The sequence below is a fragment of the Macaca thibetana genome, chromosome 6 (assembly GCF_024542745.1).
Source record: "Macaca thibetana thibetana isolate TM-01 chromosome 6, ASM2454274v1, whole genome shotgun sequence".
NCBI lineage: Eukaryota > Metazoa > Chordata > Mammalia > Primates > Cercopithecidae > Macaca > Macaca thibetana.
The window spans coordinates 124745329-124765271 of NC_065583.1; the positions used below are offsets into that span (position 1 = coordinate 124745329).

The 19943-nt window shown below is 45.6% G+C and overlaps 1 protein-coding gene across 1 annotated transcript; it reads left to right on the forward strand.

Annotated features, from left to right (window-relative positions):
• The first annotated feature begins 14491 nt into the window (after positions 1-14491).
• On the forward strand, positions 14492-17112 carry CCNO (cyclin O). The gene is made up of 3 exons (XM_050794687.1): positions 14492-15136; positions 15725-15910; positions 16404-17112. Exons 1-3 carry the CDS (start codon positions 14756-14758, stop codon positions 16887-16889), a joined length of 1053 nt encoding a protein of 350 aa, XP_050650644.1. The 5' UTR covers positions 14492-14755; the 3' UTR covers positions 16890-17112.
• The last annotated feature ends 2831 nt before the right edge of the window (positions 17113-19943 follow it).

Below are 19943 nucleotides of genomic sequence, written 5' to 3' on the forward strand. Positions count from 1 at the left end.
ACACAAATAAATAGAAAGAGAGCCCATGTTCACAGATTAGAAGACTTAATATTGTCAATATGACCCAAAGCAGTCTATAGACTCTATGCAATCCCTATCCAAATGGCATTTTTTACAGAAATAGAAAAAATAATCTAAAATGTGTATGGAACCACAAAAGACTGATTGCCAAAATCATCTTGAGAAACAACAATAAAGCTAGTGACTTCACACTTTCTCATTTCATACATATTACAAATCTACATTAATCAAAACAGTATGGTATGGCATAAAGCAGACATATAGACCAACAGGACAGAATAGAGTTCTATAAATGGTTCATATGTATATTCTAGCAAGCTGATACAGAAACAGCAGATATGATAATAATATGGAAATACATACAGGTTAGGAATTTTTCAGTCACTCCAAAGGTACTGGGAAATATTTTTCCTGAAGGATATACCTTTAACATCCAGATCTTCCACAGGAAAAAAAAAAGCCTAGCCACTCCATCCATCCATTTATTTCAAATCTGTATAGTTGAACAAACTTAGAGACCAAATCCTACCTCTCAACAGAGCAGCCCAATCTGCCATACGCTGAGTGCTTTTGTTAACTGCAGGCCCTTGGTGTCTTTTCTCATAAACACTAAGCTGCATATGACTAGGCAGCCCTCAACAGCTGCTCTGTTTGATCTGTACCCTATGATTTGACATCCAAGTAGGCACATTACACATTGTGCCCTTCAGCCTTCCTTTTTATTGCTTTTCAATAGGACGGTTTTGCTTTACATTTGGAACAGGGGTTTATCTTACCATGGTCTGAAGATATTAATTGCTGCCCTCTTTGTTTTCTGTGTGGTAGAGAAAGAAAAGACAGGATAGATCTGCTTTGTCCGTAACAAAGAAGCCTGAGGTTATGTTAATATATGATGCCCCCCTGGGTATAAGGAGTTCTTTCTCCTTGAACATCTCTGGATGCTCATTATTTAAAATCATCACAAATATTATCAATAACAACAATACAGAGATGCATTAGCTTTAGCTTGCATTTAGTTGGGATATTCATTGTATATAGTAAGCCCACTTCCCACCACTACTCCTTTGCAGGTCACCTTGAAGTAACTATTTTTAGAGGATTTAACTATCAGTATCTAAATATTTGTAGGATTCCTGCCCACCAGAAAATGTTGCTACCCAAACAAAAACATTCTCAACATTATGAGAACTCTCACTTAGGGAATAGATTTGCCCAACATTACAAGAAAAAAACTGACATGTTGACTTGCAAACACTAGCAACACACAAGAATTCTCTTCAAAGAGGCATCCCTGGCTATGCAATTTAAAGTAGATACCCATTCACACTCTAGGCCACCACACTTTTAAATCTGTTTTAAGAATGTATTCCTGTTTGATGTGGCTCACTTTTTTATTTTCAGCCTATCCACTCCCGGCTCTACGCAAGCAGGGGCCTTGTGTGTCTTATCCACTGCTGCAAACCTAGAGTGATGCCTGGTACTTAGTAGGTACTCATTACATACTGGTTGTGGAGGAACAGGGATAGACAACTATACTGTCCAAGTATAGTTACATTCTAGTAACAGGAGATATTTTTAAGAGCTTCCTTTCATGGTATATCTTAGATCTGCTACTTCATGTAAAATATATGTTTGTACCAGGAATGGAAGGTGGAAAGATAAGCTGTATTTTTCAACAGGCTAATAGCCATGGCTCAAGAACAAAGGCACAAACTTCTGTCACTCCTCAGGCGAGCCTGGTTTTGGAGACCTTCTCTTCACTCCCAGCAAGACTGCCAGATATAAGAATGTGCATTCTTTGGCCAATTTAAACTCATCTATTCAGCACCAGTGCTCTTGCTGAAAAGTCAAGTAAACTGTCACTTCCTTATGTGATCACCACCTAAAAGGTGGCTGGTTCATGGAAATTAGATGGCCCTCTGTGGTCGTCACACTCCAGATAGCTTTATGCTTTCTTTGGCCTTAAAGCCTTGCTTCCTTTACTCTATTCCCCATTCTAGCTCAGTTTTTACCTGCCAGCGCGTACTTGGGCAAGGGGATTCTGCCTGTCTTGTTAAAACATATCTCAGAGCCTCCCAGATTTGTCACAAGAAAGTGCAACCAGCTCTGACCCTGCTGGCTTCTCCTTCCTCTGGGGGCTTTGTCCCTCAGCAAAGCTCTCCTTTCAAAGCAGTGGCCTGAGGACGGACTCAAAGCCTTTCCTTAGTTCTCCCTTCACATTTAATAAATACAGAACAGCACAGGGGTGAATGTCCAAACTGGAATCATACACTTGGATTTAAATACCGACTATTACACTTACTAGATGCATCTTCAAGGAAGCTCCTTAATCTGAACTTGTTCTCTCATCTGTAAATGAGGACAATAATAGTTGTACCTATCTCATATGGTTGAGGTAATGATTTAATGCTACAATAAAATATCACACAACTTTATAAGCTAAAGAACCCAGCAAATGTTAATGATAACAGCATCCTACATGATCTGCCCTATTGCCTCTCTGACTTCATCTCCTACTCTTTTCACTCCTACTCCAACCACACTGGCCACCTTGTTGGTCTTCCACACACTGGGCTCCCCATGGCTCAGAGCTTTTGGACTGGCTAGTTTCGCTGGCTAGAATACTATACCCACAGATGTCCACATGACCAACTCCTCCACTACTTAGGGGTCTCTGCTCAAGTGTTACCTTTCCAATGACTAGCCCATTTAATGCCACAACCTGCCCACTGGCATTCCCAATGCCCGAGAGCCTGTACTGGTTGTCTTTTCCTGCATCATCACCCCATATAGGCTCCACAAAGGCAGATGTTTGTCTGTTCTATTCACTCATATAATCCAAGTTCCAAAACAAAAAGGAAAACCAGCTTATATTAAACTATTCTTGCATTGCTATTTCAAAAATGCCTGAGACAGAATAATTTATAAAGAAATGAGATTTAATTGGCTCACAGTTCTGCAGGCTGTACAAGAAGCATGGTGCTGGCATCTGCTTGTCTTCTAGAGAGGCCTCAGGAAGCTTACAATCATGGCAGAAGGCAAAGGGGAGCAGGCACATCACATGGTGAAAGCAAGAGCAAGCGAGTGAGTGAGAGAGAAAGAGAGAGAGAGAGATGAGGGGGTAGGAGGGAGGGAGGTGCTGCATACTTTTAAAAGACCAGATCTCATGAGAACTCACTATCACAAAGACAGCACCCCAAGCCATTAAAAGATCTGTCCCCATGATCCAAACACCTCCTACCAGGCCCCAGCTCTATTATTGGGGATTAAAATTTAACATGATATTTGGGCAGGGACAAATATCCTAACTATAGCACAGTCTCACATACAAAGTCACACAATTTTGCTCCTGGGGTGCCCAGGTGTTGTTTTATTCCATCCACTCTTTTCTGATATCCATCTACAATAGCTATTGCCACTTTAAAGGCCTCATCTAGGGTCCCTGCTCTCTAACTTTCAGCCAGCTGCATACGAACAGCACCATTTTTTAAAACAAATGACATATCCATACAGCTCAAAATTAAAAAGGTAAATGAAGGTACACAGTAAAAAGTCCCTCTTCCTCTTATTTCTGTCTCCTAATCTGCCAAATCTTCTCTCCAAAGACAGCCAGTGTAACCAGTTACTTGTGTATCTGTCTAGAAAGATGCTATGCACATACAAGGATGTGTGCATATGTGTATGTACATGTACACATATATACATATATATCTTTTATACACGTGACAACATATTAGACATGCTATTTTGCACCTTACTTTATTTTAATCCTCTATTTTGAAAATCTGGGGCCAGCACGGTTGCTCACACCTGTAATCCCAGAATTTGGGAGGCTGAAGCAGGCAAATCATCTGAGGTCAGGAATTCGAGACCAGCCTGGCCAACATGACAAAACCCCAACTTGACTAAAAATACAAAAAGTAGCCAGCTATGGTGGTGCATGCCTGTAATCCCAGCTACTCAGGAGCCTAAGACAGGAGAACTGTTTGAAGTCAGGAGGCAGTGAGGCTGCAGTAAACTGTGATCACAACACTGCACTCCAGCCTGGGCAACAGGGCAAGACTTCATCTCAAAAAAACAAAACAAAACAACAACCAAAAGCCCCAGGAAAATCCTTCCACATCAGTACAAAAACATTTGCCTCATTCTTTTCAATGACTGCATAATATTCCATTCTTTGGATGTCCCTTATTGAGGACAATCAATGTTTTACTTCTAACAAGGATATTGCAATAAATATAGTTTTATAAAGTCATTTTACATTGATGTATACTAACTATCCAGAAGTAGAACTGCTAAGCTAAAGACTATGTGCATTTTAAATGTTTACAGATCTTGCCAAATTGTCTTCCAAATGGTTGTAATTTATATTGCAACCAACAACATATTGATAACCTACATCCTCTTATCAAATGTTTGGATTTTTAGTAATTATGATTAAAGTTTGGATTTTTCTGAGTTTCAGCATCTTTTCATATAAGGCATTTTTCTTGTAAACTATTCAAATATTTGTTCATTTTTCTGTTAGAGTGTCACTCTTTTTCATACTGATTTATAAGAGCTTTTTATATCTTAAGAAAATTATGCCAATTGCTTCTCGGCCTTTTGGCTAAGATCAAGGTAAAGAAAATTACGCCTATATCTGTGATATAAGTATTTTTCTAGTTTCAACATTTTTACTTTTCATAATCAAATTTATAAATCTTTTTTTTTTTTTTTTTTTTTTTGGAGACGGAGTCCTACCCTGTTGCCAGGCTGGAGTGCAGTGGCACGATCTCGGCTCACTGCAACCTCTGCCTCCTGGGTTCAAGTGATTCTCCTGCTTCAGCCTCCCGAGTAGCTGAGACTACAGGCATGCACTACCATGCCAAGCTAATTTTTGTATTTTTAGTAGAGATGGGGTTTCACCGTGTTGGCCAGGATGGTCTCAATCTCTTGACCTCGTGATCCACCCGCCTCTGCCTCCCAAAGTGCTGGAATTACAGGCGTGAGCCACTGTGCCCAGCTAAATCTTTTTTTTTTTTTTTTTTTACAGTCTCTTGGTTTTATGTCATACTTCCCTATTCTGGGAGTATCACAAAATCTGCAGCATATCACTTTCAAACTCACCATTGACAATGAAGAGCAAATCTCCTGGATACCCCAATACCAGGGTGAAGTAGGGGGATGCAGGGTAGTGGCAAATCCAAGAAAGAGATTTCTTTCCTGCAAATTACCAACATCTTTTCCTTTATTCTGACTTCTTTTCTAGAAAGCACACTTTTTCTCCAAGCAAATGACACCAAGAATGACCTCATTCTTCAGATGAGATTCTGCTCCCTATATCCTGGTATATGGTATAATGAAGCTACATAATACCCAAAACAAGTTTGATAGTATAACAAAGTCTTGACTATATCATAAGTAAATTGCAACACACTAAATGTTACACACACAGTATCAGGAAGGTTCGTTGCTCCTGACAGCCCTGAGTCCACATGGGCACCACCACCATCTAAAGGGAATCCAGCAGAGTAAGCATCAGGCTACCATCACAGTTTGAGGAAATGCTTGCAAGGGTCACTGAAACAAGTCACTTAGTATCCCATACCATAACAGAGTTGAGGCCTGGGCGGGCTTCAAGCATAATTATGCTGCAGTGCTTACTACCCTTTAGTTCTTGATGTGCTCTTCCAATCCAGACCCTGGAAGGACAGAGGTTGCTGGGGGAGACCTTTCCACACAGCAACAGAATATGGCAAAGAGACTTAACCTTTACAGAAGTAAAATTTCTTGGGCCAGGCACAGTGGCTCATGCCTGTAATCCCAGAACTTTGGGAGGCTGAGATGGGTGGATTACTTGAGCCCAGGAGTTTGAGACCAGCCTGGGCACCATGGCAAGACCCAGTCTACACAAAAAAAAATACTAAAATTAGCCGGGCATGGTGGCATGTGCCTGTAGTCCCCAGAGGCAGGAGGATTGCTTGAGCCCAGTTGGGGGGTGCAGGTGAGGAGGCTGCGGTGAAGCTTGATGGTGCCACTTTAGCCTAGGTGACAGAGTAAGACCCTGTCTCAAAAAAAAAAAAAAAAAAAAAAAAAAAAAAAAAAAAGAAGAAGAAGAAGTAAAACTTCTTAAATGTTACACCAGGTGATATTTATCTGGAGGGCTAGACCTTTAACTTGCCCAGGTTCACAGAACTAGTATACTGCAGACAGGATTGAACTCCAGAAGTCAAACTTCAGAGCCAAAGCTCTTAACCACTGCACAGTACTGCCAGTGCCAGGCAGATTGCCACAGATAGGAGGGAATCTGAGGAAAGTTGGGAGAAAAAGCACATCTATGCCTGAGGAGAGAAGCAGTGCACTTGAGCGTGTGTACTGAACTTTTAGTGAACTGGGGATTGGCAAAACTCCAGGAAGGCAGGTAACAAAGAGATAGCCTTTTTCCCAGGTGGACATTTAGACGTGTAAGTCAAACGTCTGGGTTTTTTAAATGTGCTAAAAATGCCGGCCCTTTGTGTACTAAATACCAGCAAAACTTGTCTGACTTCAAGTTATCTTAAATATGTCTCAATTTTGATGCTTAAATACATTAATAGAAATAGAGTCTTAAGTAAATATTAGAATTTTTAGTGACATCAAAACTGAGTTTAAGCATTATTTTAAGGCGCTAGCAAATGTTCACAGTTAGGCGGCAACCTACTTTGTTTGCTAAAACAAGGCACTGTCAGTAAATGTATTGTTCCTACTTCAGCCCCCATCATAGAGCTGGAATACGGTGAGGGTGGGGGCTTTTGTCTCAAGCTCAAGTGCCAAACTGGAATTTAAAAAAACCTCTGGTTCCATTATGTTAATACTCCCTTGCAGATTTCATAAACCACACCTGAAAACAAACAGGTCAAATCGTGGTTAAGCAGCTTTGGACGTAGAAGCCTGAGTTTAATTCAGTTTTACATTTTTAAAGTATTTTAGGTTTACCTAGTGCATTTAAGGAGCACTGGGCCCAGGTCCCAGAGAGATTAGTAAACAGAAATTAATTTTAAAGACTTTTCATGGGGAAAATAAAATGCTTTTAACTTGGACCATATTGTTCATACCAATCACAAATACTGAGGAGAGGAAAATGTGGCACTGATATCTCTGACAGTCTTGCTTTAAAATCTCTAGAAGGTGGGGCACAGGACCAAGAGATGTGCAGGAATATCACTTTATTATATGTCCTGTCTAAAACTACATTGAATTGGGTTTCAACAGTGCATTCTACGATAAGGCAGTGGAACATTCGAAAAACACTGTGGTGAGATGGAGAGAGACACAAAATTCGTTGTTTAATGTCAATTATGTTATTTACCCTTATTCATTGCTAACACCCAAATTCACATCCCAGACCTCACACCTGAACTCTCAATTTTTGTATTCAAATACCTGTTTTACATCCCCACATGGATGCCTGGCAGATGTCTCAAGCATAGCACACTCAAACTCCTTATCTTCTCCATAAAACCTTTTCCTTCCCTCAATCCTTTCCATCTCAGCTAATGACAATTTCATATTTTCAATTGTTCAGGTCAGACAGGGATCATCCTTGACTCTTTCTCTCATACCCTGTATCTTTCTCTTTTTTGAGATAGGGTGTCCATCTGTTACCTACGCTAGAGTACAGTAGCATGATTATGGCTCACTGAAGCCTCAACCTCCTAGGCTCAAGGAATCCTCCCCCACCTCAGCCTCCCAAGCAACTGGGATTATAGGCACCAGTTGCCACACCCAGCTAATTTTGTGAGTTTTGTATTTTTTGTAGAGGCAGTGTCTCGCAGGCAGGTCTTGAACTCTTGGCCTCAAGCAGCCCTCACACCTTGGCCTCCCAAAGTGCTGGGATTACAGATGTGAGCCCCTGTGCCCAGCCTCTATATCTTTATACCAAATTCTATTGGCCTATATTCAAAATATATCCAAAATCTAATCACTTCTCACCATCTCTACTACCTACTATCCTGGTTCAAGGCACCATCATCTCTCACCTGAATTATTTTAATAGTTTCGTAAGTGGTTTTCAGTTTAAGTGGTTTTCTGTTTCTGCCTGCATCCCCTCTTGCCACCCACATGTATTCTCAGCCTGATTAATTCTTCGAAAACAGTGTTGTACAACAGAAATACAATGTGAGCCACATATGTAATTTTTTAAATTTTTTGAGACAGGGTCTCATTCTGTCACCCAGGCTGGAGTATAGTTGCACGACCATAGCTCACTATAACCTCAAACTCCTGGGTTCAACTGATCCTCTCAAGTAGCTGGGACTACAGATGTGAGCCACCATGCCTCATTTTTTTCTAAATGTTTAGTAGAGATGGGATCTTACTATGTTGCTCAGGCTGTTTGTATGTAAATTTAAAATTTCCAGAAATCACTTTTTGTTTTTTTAAGAAAGAATTTTGTTCTGTCCCCCAGGCTGGAGTACAGTGGCACCATCTCAGCTCAGCGCAACCTTCGTCTCCTGGGTACAAGTGATTCTCATGCCTCAGCCGCCCTAGCTGGGGTTTATAGGCATACACCACCACACCTGGCTAATTTTTGTATTTTTAGCAGAGATGGGGTTTCACCATGTTGGCCGGGCTGGTCTCAAAGTCCTGTCCTCAAGGGATCCACCCACCTCAGCCTCCCAAAATGCTGGGATTACAGGCATGAGCCACTGTGCCACACCCAGAAATCACATTTTAAAAACCCCAAAAAATAGATGAAGTTAATTGTAATAATATATTTAATTTATACAATCTAGACACCCCTTTTCAGAATCTCTGTCTTCATCTCCCACTCTTCTGCTCCCTTACTCTAGGCACGCTCCTCTTTCAGGGCCTTTGCACATGGCTGTTCCTTTCGCCTGGAATGCGCTTTCCCCAGAATAAGCATGATTCACTCTCTCAACTCGTTCAGGTCTTTGCTCAAATGTCAACTGCTCAATTAGGCTTTTCCTGACCTCTTTATTTAAAATTCCTATACCCCCATGCCCTAAAGTTCCCCATTTCCCTTTCCTGCTTTATTTTCTTAGCTCTTTTCACCATCTAACATAAACATACATTTATTTGATTATTATGTCTCCTCGCACTAAAACATAAAGTTTATTAGGGCAGGAATTTTGGTCTATTTTATTCACTGTGATATTCTCAGCACCTAGAAAAGTGCCTAGTACATAGTAGGAACTTTAAAAATATTTGATGAATAAATTAATGAATGACTAAAAGTAAACACTGCTTTTAACAATAAGCACAAGCTGTAACATCAGACGGCAGAGGAAAGAGGTAAGGATGTCGTGATGACCATTTCCTTTCCTACTCTATCTAGACAGGAGAAATGACCAAGGGGAGATCAACTGTGCCTTTTCTTGGAAGCAGTGGACAGGAGTCCTAGATACAAAACCTAGCCCTGAGCTTTGAAGACAAGTTTAAGAAGGCTTTTTATACAAGTTAAATCAATTAAAATAAGGTTTTATCCAATATTAAGAGTTAGAAAAAAATGTAAAAACCATCCCCTGAATTAAAAGACTGCTTATGACTGAGATGCTATACTAAGAAAAGCTCCTTTCAAGGTTTTGCCAGATTCCATGATGCACAGTGGAGCCATACACAAGTTTATATTGAATATTTTCATTAATTCAGTCAAAATCTTGGGGATATTGTTTTAACTAAGCAACAATTGATAACAAAAGGTAACCACTGGTATTTACATATGTTCATTCATTATGTAAATATTGTCTTTTGGTACTTGCATCCTGATTAAGCTCTATCTTTACAGTGAAGACTTAATTGAATGGAAACATGGAACTTTCTCTTTGACCTTAAACAGAGTGACAGGTTACATTGTTTTACCTGCCAACCCACTTGCCTGAGTATATAAGCCAGACTCACAGAGCTCCTTGAATTCACCTAACCAACATGGAGCCCCCTTTGTAATCTATTTCCTAAATATTTAGAATCTAATATCCTTTCTCCATCCTCATTACCCACAATCCTCTCTTGTTTGAATTACTGCACCTAACAGGCCTTCAACCTTTTCTTCTCCAATCTATTTTCCACAAAGCAGCTAGAGTAATTTGAATTTTTTTTTTTTTTTTAGGCAAGATTTGGCTGTATTGCCTAGGCTGGAGTACAGTGATATGATCTTGGCTCACTGCAACCTCTGCCTCCCAGGCTCAAGTCACCATCCCACTTCAGCCTCCCAAGTAGCTGGAACTAGAGGCACATGCCACCATTCCCAGTGAATTTTTGTATTTCTGTAGAGATGGGTTTCACCATGTTGCCCAGGCTGGTCTCAAACTCATGAGCACAAGCGATCCGACTGCCTCGGCCTCCCAAAGTGCTGGGATTATAGGTGTGAGCCACGGCACCCAGCTTTAGAGTAATTTTTTAAACAAAAGATCTTCTCTCTCCTTTGGTCAGGCCTCTTCAGTGGCTTTAGGCTTCAGGTAAAGTCTAAACATCTAATGTAGCTTACAAAGCACTGTATGATCTTACTATTGAAGCATGGTGATTATGGAGCAAGGAGCTAGGCTAAGTTTGACCTGGTTCTGCCATTTACTAGCTTTGTGACTTTGGGGAAATTACTTCTCTGTGCCACAGTTTTCTCATCTATAAAATGGGGAAAATAATAGGAGCGATCTCACAGAGCTACTGGGAAGATGAAATGAATATAATATACATGAAGAGCATAATAAAGTTCCTGGCACCTAAGTTTTACTTAAGTATTAGCCATTTTTCCCCTACATCTCTTCCCTTTGACCCTGTGTTCCAATCATTCTGTATCAAGTAGGCCCTAAAACATTTCAGGAATCATGCTGCTTCCAGAACCTCCCACATCCTGCTAGTCTACTTAAAATGATTTCTCCCTCCTCTCTTCTTTCCACCCAACTCCTTCTCTCTTAGCTTAACTACCACTTGCTTTGGGAAGCCTTTCCAGGCCAGGCTAATTGCTCCTACTGTGGGTTTCTGTGACATCCAAGTAGGGCTGCCAGATGTCAGGATGCCCAGTTAAATTTGAATGTCAGATAAACAACAAATCATCTTTTAGTATAAGTATGTTCCCTGCAGTAAAATAACTAATGAATATTTTTTTCTTACAAATATGTCCCATGCAATATTTGGGACATACTCAATGCTAAACATTTGTTTTTTTGACATTTGAATTAACTCTGTGTCCTGTATTTTATCTGTCAACCCTAAATCCAGTAAATCCTCTATCAGTAATCCTTTACCACACAGTAATCATTTAAACAAGTGCAACAAGTGGCTCTTTGTTTCCCCCACAACTATGCAGCTCTGTGAGGGCAGGACCCGTGCAGTCTTACGGTTTTAGACCCAGCACCTGGCACAGCAGGCATTCCAGAAAACTGAGGAATACGTCCATCAAGCCAAAGCTCAGTCACTGCCTGTTGGGAGTTGACTCTAACTACAGGCAAACTCCCTGGGAGTGCAAAGCATTTTGAGCATGGTGCAAAGAGAGTCTCATCTCCACAGGTGGATCAAATGATGGTGCTTCTTTTCAGAATAGCTCCAGTGTGGCCGGGCGCAGTGGCTCACACCTGTAATTGCAGCATTTTGGGGGGCCAAGGCGGGCAGATCACCTGAAGTCGGGAGTTCAAGACCAGCCTGGCCAACATGGTGAAACCCCCATCTCTACAAAAATACAAAAATTAGCTGGGGATGATGGCGGGTGCCTGTAATCCCAGCTACTCAGGAGGCTGAGGCAGGAGAATGGCGTGAACCCGGGAAGCGGAGCTTACAGTGAGCTGCGATCGTGCCACTGCACTCCATCCAGCCTGGGCGACAGAGCGAGACTCCATCTCCAAAAAAAAAAAAAAAAACACAGATGAGGAAACGGAGACTCAGAGAGAGGGGGAAATGTCTTGCCTAAGACAACCAATAAGAGAACCAGAGTTTTGCCCTCAGGAGTTGACTTCACTAATTAGATTTTCAGAAAAAGAAAAAATAGGCTGGGCATGGTGGCTCACGCCTGTAATCCCAGTACTTTTGGAGGCTGAGGTGGGCAGATCACGAGGTCAAGAAATCAAGACCACCCTGGCCAACGTGGTGAAACCCGGTCTCTACTAAAAATACAAAAATTAGCTGGGCGTGGTAGTGCGCACCTGCTGTCCCAGCTACTCAGGGGGCTGAGGCAGGAGAATCACTTGAACCTGGGAGGCGGAGGTTGCAGTGAGCCATGATCTCCCCACTGCACTCCAGCCTAGCAACAGAGCGAGACTCTTTCCGTCTTAAAGAAAAAAACAGATGGCCGGGCACGGTGGCTCACGCCTGTAATCCCAGCACTTTGGGAGGCCAAGGCGGGAGGATCACCTGAGGCTGGGAGTTCAAGAGCAGCCTAACATAGAAAAACCCCCGTCTCTACTAAAAATACAAAATTAGCCAGGCGTGGTGGCACATGCCTGTAATCCCAGCTACTAGAGAGGCTGAGGCAGGAGAATCGCTTGAAACCAGGAGGCAGAGGTTGTGGTGAGCAGAGATCGTGCCATTGCACTCCAGCCTGGGCAACAAGAGTGAAACTCTGTCTCAAAAAGAAAAAAAAAAAAAAAAATAGATGAAAGCATAAAAAGAAAAAAAAAATAGATGAAAGCATAATTAGATTTTTAAAAGAAAAAAAAAAAGGAAAAAGGAGTTGACTTCCTGCTCTTTTTCACTTTACCACACTGGCCACTTGGGCCAATATGAAAAAATCAGAATTCCTGGATTCTTCCTCCTCACCCAGAAAGCTTCTCTAGGAATAAGTCTGATATCTGAGCCCCCTCCACAGGGTCAACTGCTCCTCCCATAATGTTCCCCAACAATAGTCTGAGAGGCGGTAAGGCCTCGTACTACTCCCAGTGTTTCTTAGCTCATCTCCCATGTTAGAGATGAGATTATTTATTTATTTACTTATTTTATTTATTTTTCTTTTGTAACAAGAGTCTTGCTGTGTTGCCCAGACTGGAGTGCAGTGGCATGATCTTGGCTCACTATAACCTCCACCTCCCAGGTTCAAGCGATTCTCGTGCCTCAGCCTCCCAAGTAGCTGGGATTACAGGTGTGTGCTATCACCTCCAGCTAATTTTTGTATTTTTAGTAGAGATGGGGTTTCACCATGTTGGCCAGGCTGGTCTCGAACTCCTGACCTCATGTGATCCACCTGCCCTGGCGTCCTAAAGTGTTGGAATTACAGTCGTAAGCCACCACACCCAGCCCAGATGACATTATTTAGGGCAGAAGAATAGAGAGCTTGCTCAGAGTTACGAGGAAATAGGAGGAACAGTGGTCAGAACCCAAAATCCATTCCTTTTCTTTCACCTGCATCTCTAGGAGACACCTTCCCACCATCTACTAAATTTTCATAGACAAACTTGCACTTTGGGTAGGCACATTTGTCAGCTTTCTTCTGTAATGAGGTTAGGTGGCTGAACCTGCTCTTGGTTTGGCACCCAGTAGCCTCGCCTCTTAGAGGGCCTCTGGAAAACACGGGCTGAGGGCACCTAGGCTTTCTGCCGTTGCTAAGTGCCTGTGAGGTTGATTATAGGTTACTTGTGCTCCTGGAGCCCCTTCTCCTATAGGGTCAGAGACCCTCAGGAAGATTCAGTCAGGCCAGAGAGGGGCTCCAGCTTCTACCGGGACAGGAGTCTGTGGACAAAACCCGAGGCGCCTTGAGGAAACTGCCCCGCCCGGTCGGGCTGGGCGTCCCCATTCCAGCTTTAATTTTCCTGAGTTTATCACCCTGAAGGAGCAGACGCAGGAAGCAGGGAAAAACCAAGAAAGGACTGGGCTGCTGGCGGGGTAGAAGGCCAGAAGCTAATGACCTAAAACGGAACAGGCTGTGAGCAATTCTATCAAACTCGAAATGCAACTTTCCAACGTTCTTAAACCGTTGCAGCCCCAGCTTACTTGGCTTGGGGTGAAAAGTGTGGGATAAAGTCTTCACGGCCTGCAGACTTGCTTGCCGACTGAAGTTCATCCGGCAGTTTTCCGTTTTGTTTTGAGCGCGAACGCCGTGGCTGGCTGGTGGAGCTCCAATCTAGCCGCAGCACAGACTGCCCTGCTGAGGCTCTGCTCCTCGAGGCCGGCGGAAGGAAGAGCACTGGCTACTACGGTAGCCACCGAAACAAAATCCACAAACGCAACTGAATTAACACTATTGCTTGTTTGGGTCACTGAAGAAAACTTTTCCTGTGTTGACAGAACTCTAGCCAGACTTTCGTTTGGAACTCAGGATCAGACCTTTACAAAATTACCGACCTGGGTTAGAGGTGCCCGCACGTGTCGAGACCATCTGGCCAAGGACAGGGAGATGCCACCTGGGAGAATCTTTTATCGGGCGCAGCGGAGCTACTTGGCCCGGCCCGCCGCAGCCCCACTCCCACTCAGCGTGCGGGCCTCCAGCAGCGACCCGAGTTCCGGTTGCCCGGGTAACGCGGGACGCAGGCGCGAAAGGCTGATGCCCGGCGCGCGCTGCAGCTCCCCCTCCCACTGGCGCGCCGCGGAGGCGACGCGCTGCCTGCGCCCTGAAGCGAGCGAGTGGTTCTCCAGCCGGAAAATCGCGGCTCCAGTGCCGCTCTGGGCTCAGCCAGTGAGAGGCCGGGGGTGTGGTAGGCAGAAGGAGCCGGCCGGGTACTTAGGGCCGCGCCAACCTCTGAGCCCGGCCTCCTTCGCACTTTCGCGGGCGCGTCTGCTGCCCGCCGCAGCCGGGGCGTTGAAAGTAGTAAAGCGGCCACCCGGCCGCATCATGGTGACCCCCTGTCCCACCAGCCCCTCAAGCCCCGCCGCCCGGGCGGGGAGGCGGGACAACGACCAGAACCTCCGCGCCCCCGTGAAGAAGAGCAGGCGTCCGCGCCTCCAGAGGAAGCAGCCGCTGCAGCCCCTGGACCCGTGCCCGCTCCCGGGAGACTCCGGCATTTGCGACCTGTTCGAGTCCCCCAGCTCCGGCTCAGACGGCACAGACAGCCCCTCTGCGGCGCGGGGCGGTAGCCCCCTGCCCGGCCCGGCCCAGCCTTTGGCGCAGCTAGATCTACAGACCTTCCGCGACTACGGCCAGAGCTGCTACGCCTTCCGCAAGGCGCAGGAGAGCCACTTCCACCCGCGGGAGGCGCTGGCGCGGCAGCCACAAGTGAGGTGCTGGTAGAGCCAGCTCCCCGCCGCCGCTCTTCCTCTCCTCCCAGGCTGTCTCCTCTCCTGCCGGGTCGGCCCTCCGAGCGCCTGGGCCCGCGACAGCCCAGCTCCCGCCCCCAGTTGAAGCAGAAAGGGCCGTGGAGGGGCGGGTCACCGGCCTCATTTTACAGATAGAAGGGGGGCGTAGACGGCTTGAGGGACTTGCCCCAAGTCCCAAGCTGGCTAGTGGGGCAAGGTAGAGAGCAATTCGTTTCTAGGTTGAGTCCGGACTCCTACCGAACTCAGGCAAGTTATTTAACACCCCTGAGCTTCTTTCTTCATCTGCAAAATGGAACCCCTCCCCTTCCTTTGAATTGCTGAGCGCATTACGCGAAGTAATGTGTACGACGCTCTCTGGGACAGGTCCCAATCCCGGTGTTCCGGCTCAGCACGGCCCACGCGTTTCCCAGTTTCCATTGCGTTTCTCTCCGAAATCTTATTGCCTCTCTCCGGGGAAGCTCCCCGATTCTTCTTGGCCCTTCCTTCCCTCCCACAGTCCCTCTCCACCCTAAGCCCAGCGGGCCGCCTCCCCTCTCCCTCCCGGCAGGTGACGGCGGAATCTCGCTGTAAGCTGCTCAGCTGGCTGATCCCGGTGCACCGCCAATTCGGCCTCTCCTTCGAGTCGCTGTGCCTGACGGTGAACACTCTGGACCGCTTCCTCACCACCACGCCGGTGGCTGCAGACTGCTTCCAGCTGCTCGGGGTCACCTCCTTGCTCATCGCTTGCAAACAGGTACCTGGGGCATCAAACAGGTACACGCGGCATCTGGGGACGCAGCCAAACTCCCCGCCACTCCCTGGCCGCCCGTCTTTCTAGCGCGCAAGATTCAGTGCTGGGTTCCCAGAACTCATTTTGTCAGATATTTGCGTATGCATATATCCCTTAGCCTTAACAATTCCTCCACAAACGAACAATCCTGTCACTCAGCCCCCAAAGAAATAGCCTAAAAGACTAATAGCTGTAATCTGTCCCAAACAGCTCTTTTGTCACCTCTAGTCTAGTCTCTGAAAAAGCCTTCAAAATTTCCCAAGCTTTTTTTTTAGTTGGACAGTAGTTAGATCAACTGCGCTGGAAGTACGCCCCAGGTCACTTACCTGGAAGCAATGGAGAGGCAGAGCCCCGGCTGTCTCTCTGGAAGGGATAGGGAAAGTCCTGGGCTTCATACTGGGGTGGGCCTCGGGCCCGGGAAGCCGCAAGGCGGGGTTGAGTGCGCCCTGTGTTGCAGGTGGAGGTGCACCCGCCGCGCGTGAAGCAGCTTCTGGCCCTGTGCTGCGGCGCCTTCTCCCGGCAGCAGCTCTGCAACCTCGAGTGCATCGTGCTGCACAAGCTGCACTTCAGACTGGGTGCGCCCACCATTAGCTTCTTCCTGGAGCATTTCACGCAGGCTCGCGTGGAGGCGGGGCAGGCTGAGGTCTCCGAAGCTCTGGAAGCGCAAGCCCTGGCGCGGGGGGTGGCAGAGCTGAGTCTGGCCGACTATGCCTTCACCAGCTACTCCCCTTCCCTCCTGGCGATCTGCTGCCTGGCGCTGGCGGACCGCATGCTGCGGGTCCCGCGGCCCGTGGACTTGCGCCTGGGAGACCACCCGGAGGTGGCGCTGGAGGACTGCCTGGGCAAGTTGCAGCTGCTGGTGGCCATAAACAGTACTTCCTTGACTCACATGCTGCCCCTTCAGATCTGCGAGAAGTGCAGCCTGCCCCCGAGCTCGAAATAAAACAGACCCTTGGTTTCCTTTTAGTACCTGGCCCGGCTGCTGGACCTCTCCCATAGCCTCAGAAGAGTGCAGTATGGGTCCACAGAGAAGGCTTCAGGACCTGCTTGGTCAACTGCAGGTTGTAAATAGTGTACGATAGTAGCATCTGGTATTTTATTTATTTTGCAGCGAGCACATGAGGGAGCTGAGTCTTTCCCCAATAAACAGTTGTGGTTTGTCTAAATCCTGTGAGTGTCTGTCTGCGGGGAGGAAAGGTGAATTCAGCTCAGGAATGGTGGTGGTTGGCAACGTTTGCGGGATTTTCCCTTCACTCTGTAATTGGGATCTCTGTGGAAACACCAGGTCAGGCGAGGTCCTAGATACTGAATTCCAGAGATTAGTGGAGTCAGGATCACCTGATGGCTTGGGTCCTGTGACCCTCAAAGAGAACCTCTATGCTGTCCAGAGGGTTGCACTTGCTGGTGAGGCAGATGTGGGGCTGGGAAACTTTTGGGGACCACACAGGCACACTAGCAGAGGTGGGGGAAAGCAAGCAATATCCAGGCATGGAGAATCCCGTGTTCAACTGGAGTTATGTTGGAAACCAAGGATTTGACTGTGGTCATGGCCATTGCAGGTCGAGCCCATTTACCCTGCAATCACATGGTCCAGCTGTTCATGCTGCTACATGTGAGCCCGAAGTAACTGGCATAATAGTCATAATGGCTATACTGAGCATTAACTATGTAGTAGCTACTGTGTTCAGCATTTGTTATTTCATTCTTCCAGCAACTCTGTGGAGCAGAGTCTATTATCCCATTTTTCAGAGGAGGAGGACACTGGAGCGCAGAACCTAAATTAAACAACAGTGGAGTAGCCAGGATCTGAGTCTAGGGTCCCACTCTTAGCCACACTGCTAAATGTCCCCCACTGACAGGTTTCCGGTAATTCTCAAAACACTCTCTTTCTGAGATAGGTGGCAGATTTACTCAGTGCACCCCATTCACTAGGGACTGTAGAGAACACATCTGGAGAGCCAGCACAGTCTACCACAGTCACGTTACAGGAATCGTCTTACAGATGTGAGAAAACCGAAATGAGACAGAGGCTTGCTGGAGTTTTGACTCCACCTGTCATATTGCCTTCAGTCTCACTGTCATGAATCTGATGCAGGCACTGAATCTCAGCTCTGTCACCTCTAGCAAATTTCATATCCTCTCTGAAGTGTACAATTGATATCGAGGTTGTTGTAACTCTAAATGAGATTGAGAAGCTTAAATGAGATTAAGTTTACTTGTTATAAGGTAGTATAGTGATTCACTAAGTGGGCTCTGTATCCAATTTGCCAGGTGACCTTAAGCAAGTCACATATCTATGCCTATGTCTCATCTATAAAAATGGGAATATCAATAGAGCCTATTTAGTAGGGTGGAAGTATAGCTCTAATGAGATGGTCCATACTGATCGCCCAGCACAGGTCCCCCAGCACATAGAAAACCCTTGAGAAATAAAGGCTAGTGGTAACATGCACAGTGATGGGAGGAGAGGAGTTCTGCAGAAAAACTTGGAGCAAAGAAACAGCAAATATGGGAAAATAACATTTGGGTGGGGTTGAACATATGGTTGTTCATTGTACTGTTCTTTCAAATTTTCTATATGGTTGAAAAAAGTGATAATTTTTTGGGGGGAAATCTGTCATGTTCCCCTGCACCTAGAATAAATCAGACAAACACAAATAAAAAGCAAACTCAAAACAAATTTAGAGAAACTTCTTTGCACTTCTCTCAAAGTGTGTCTTCCAGGCATTCTCAGAGCCAGGGGTGCCTTACTCTCCGTCCCTTGAATGCCTCTTCTGACATACTGCTATGCTAAACTCTCTAGGAATTTTCTCCTTCTTAGCTGTGGAAGAAGGAGGTGGTGATCGCCAAGCTATTTGTGTAAAAGCTGCTCTGTGATGGTGAAAAAGGAGGACGAAGATCATATCACCTGTTTCAAATCACAAATTATTAGGGCCCTGTGCTTGGTTGTAAGGGGTTGCAGTCTGGCTCCCAGGCAAAAGAGTGACTTTGAGGGGAGTTGTCTTCACCAGTATCTGCTCCATTAATCAGCCAAGATTGCTATGAGTTACTGGTTCCAGAATCATCCAGCCTAGGAGTCACATTATCATGCTATTCCAGTTCCTGTTAAAACAGATAATGTGCAATGCCCATATTTTTGTCTACTCCAACTTAGAACTCATTGAGGAATATTTGGAAAACGGGCCTATCCTGGAAATTTTGTGATGATCTGCATGTGTAGAGATCTCCCCAAAACTCAGCTAAGAGCTTCCCTACTCATTTTAAATGCTGGAAAGTGGGCGAGAATGGGGATGGAGATGGACTGGCTGGTGGTTGTGCTACTCAGGAACCAGAGGAAACAGGAGACAGGGCTAGGAACAAGTTGTGGGAAGCTGGAAATACAGCTGAAAAGCCTTTTTAAAAAATCGCTAATTTATCCATACTAAGCACCAGTCACTTTACACAAATAATCTCACTCATCTTCACAGCAACTCTATTGAGGCCAGTGTAACTTTTTTTTCCTAAAGACCTAGGGCTCATGGACCTGGTTCCTCAGGCACTCTGACCCTAAAGCCAGAGCTCCTCACCATCAGCCATACCACACCAACTCTAGCTGGCTGGCCTCACCTCAATTCAGTTTCTGCACCTACTTGTGGTCAGAGGGTCTCTCAGTCTATTCCAGCTCTACCATTGGATTACCTTCCACCGCTGTTAGGGCATCTTTCCTGCTAGAGGCTCTTTAACTACTACTACTAGGTATAAGGGGAAAACAAGGTGCCCAATATGGGGGGTACACAAAGATTCCAATTTCAGATGACTGTTCAAATTGGATGAATATGAGTGGTCCTGAGAAAGGTCCCTCGCCTAAGGATGCCCCTCCCTGGGAGATGCCTCCGACTCAGGAAAATGCCCATTCGTTGGAGAGGTGTCGGGTTGGGAATGGCAACTACAACAGCGAAGAGACCAGTCAAACGTTGCGATGGGCCGCTGAGGCCACTAGGAGAGGCAGGAACAGGGT

Excerpts from the sequence above, each read along its gene's own strand:
- CCNO (XM_050794687.1), top strand. The coding sequence starts at position 14,756 with ATGGTGACCCCCTGTCCCACCAGCCCCTCAAGCCCCGCCGCCCGGGCG. Across the intron at positions 15,137-15,724 it reads CGCTGGCGCGGCAGCCACAA|GTGACGGCGGAATCTCGCTG; the intron begins GTGAGGTGCTGG and ends CCCTCCCGGCAG. Across the intron at positions 15,911-16,403 it reads TGCTCATCGCTTGCAAACAG|GTGGAGGTGCACCCGCCGCG; the intron begins GTACCTGGGGCA and ends CCTGTGTTGCAG.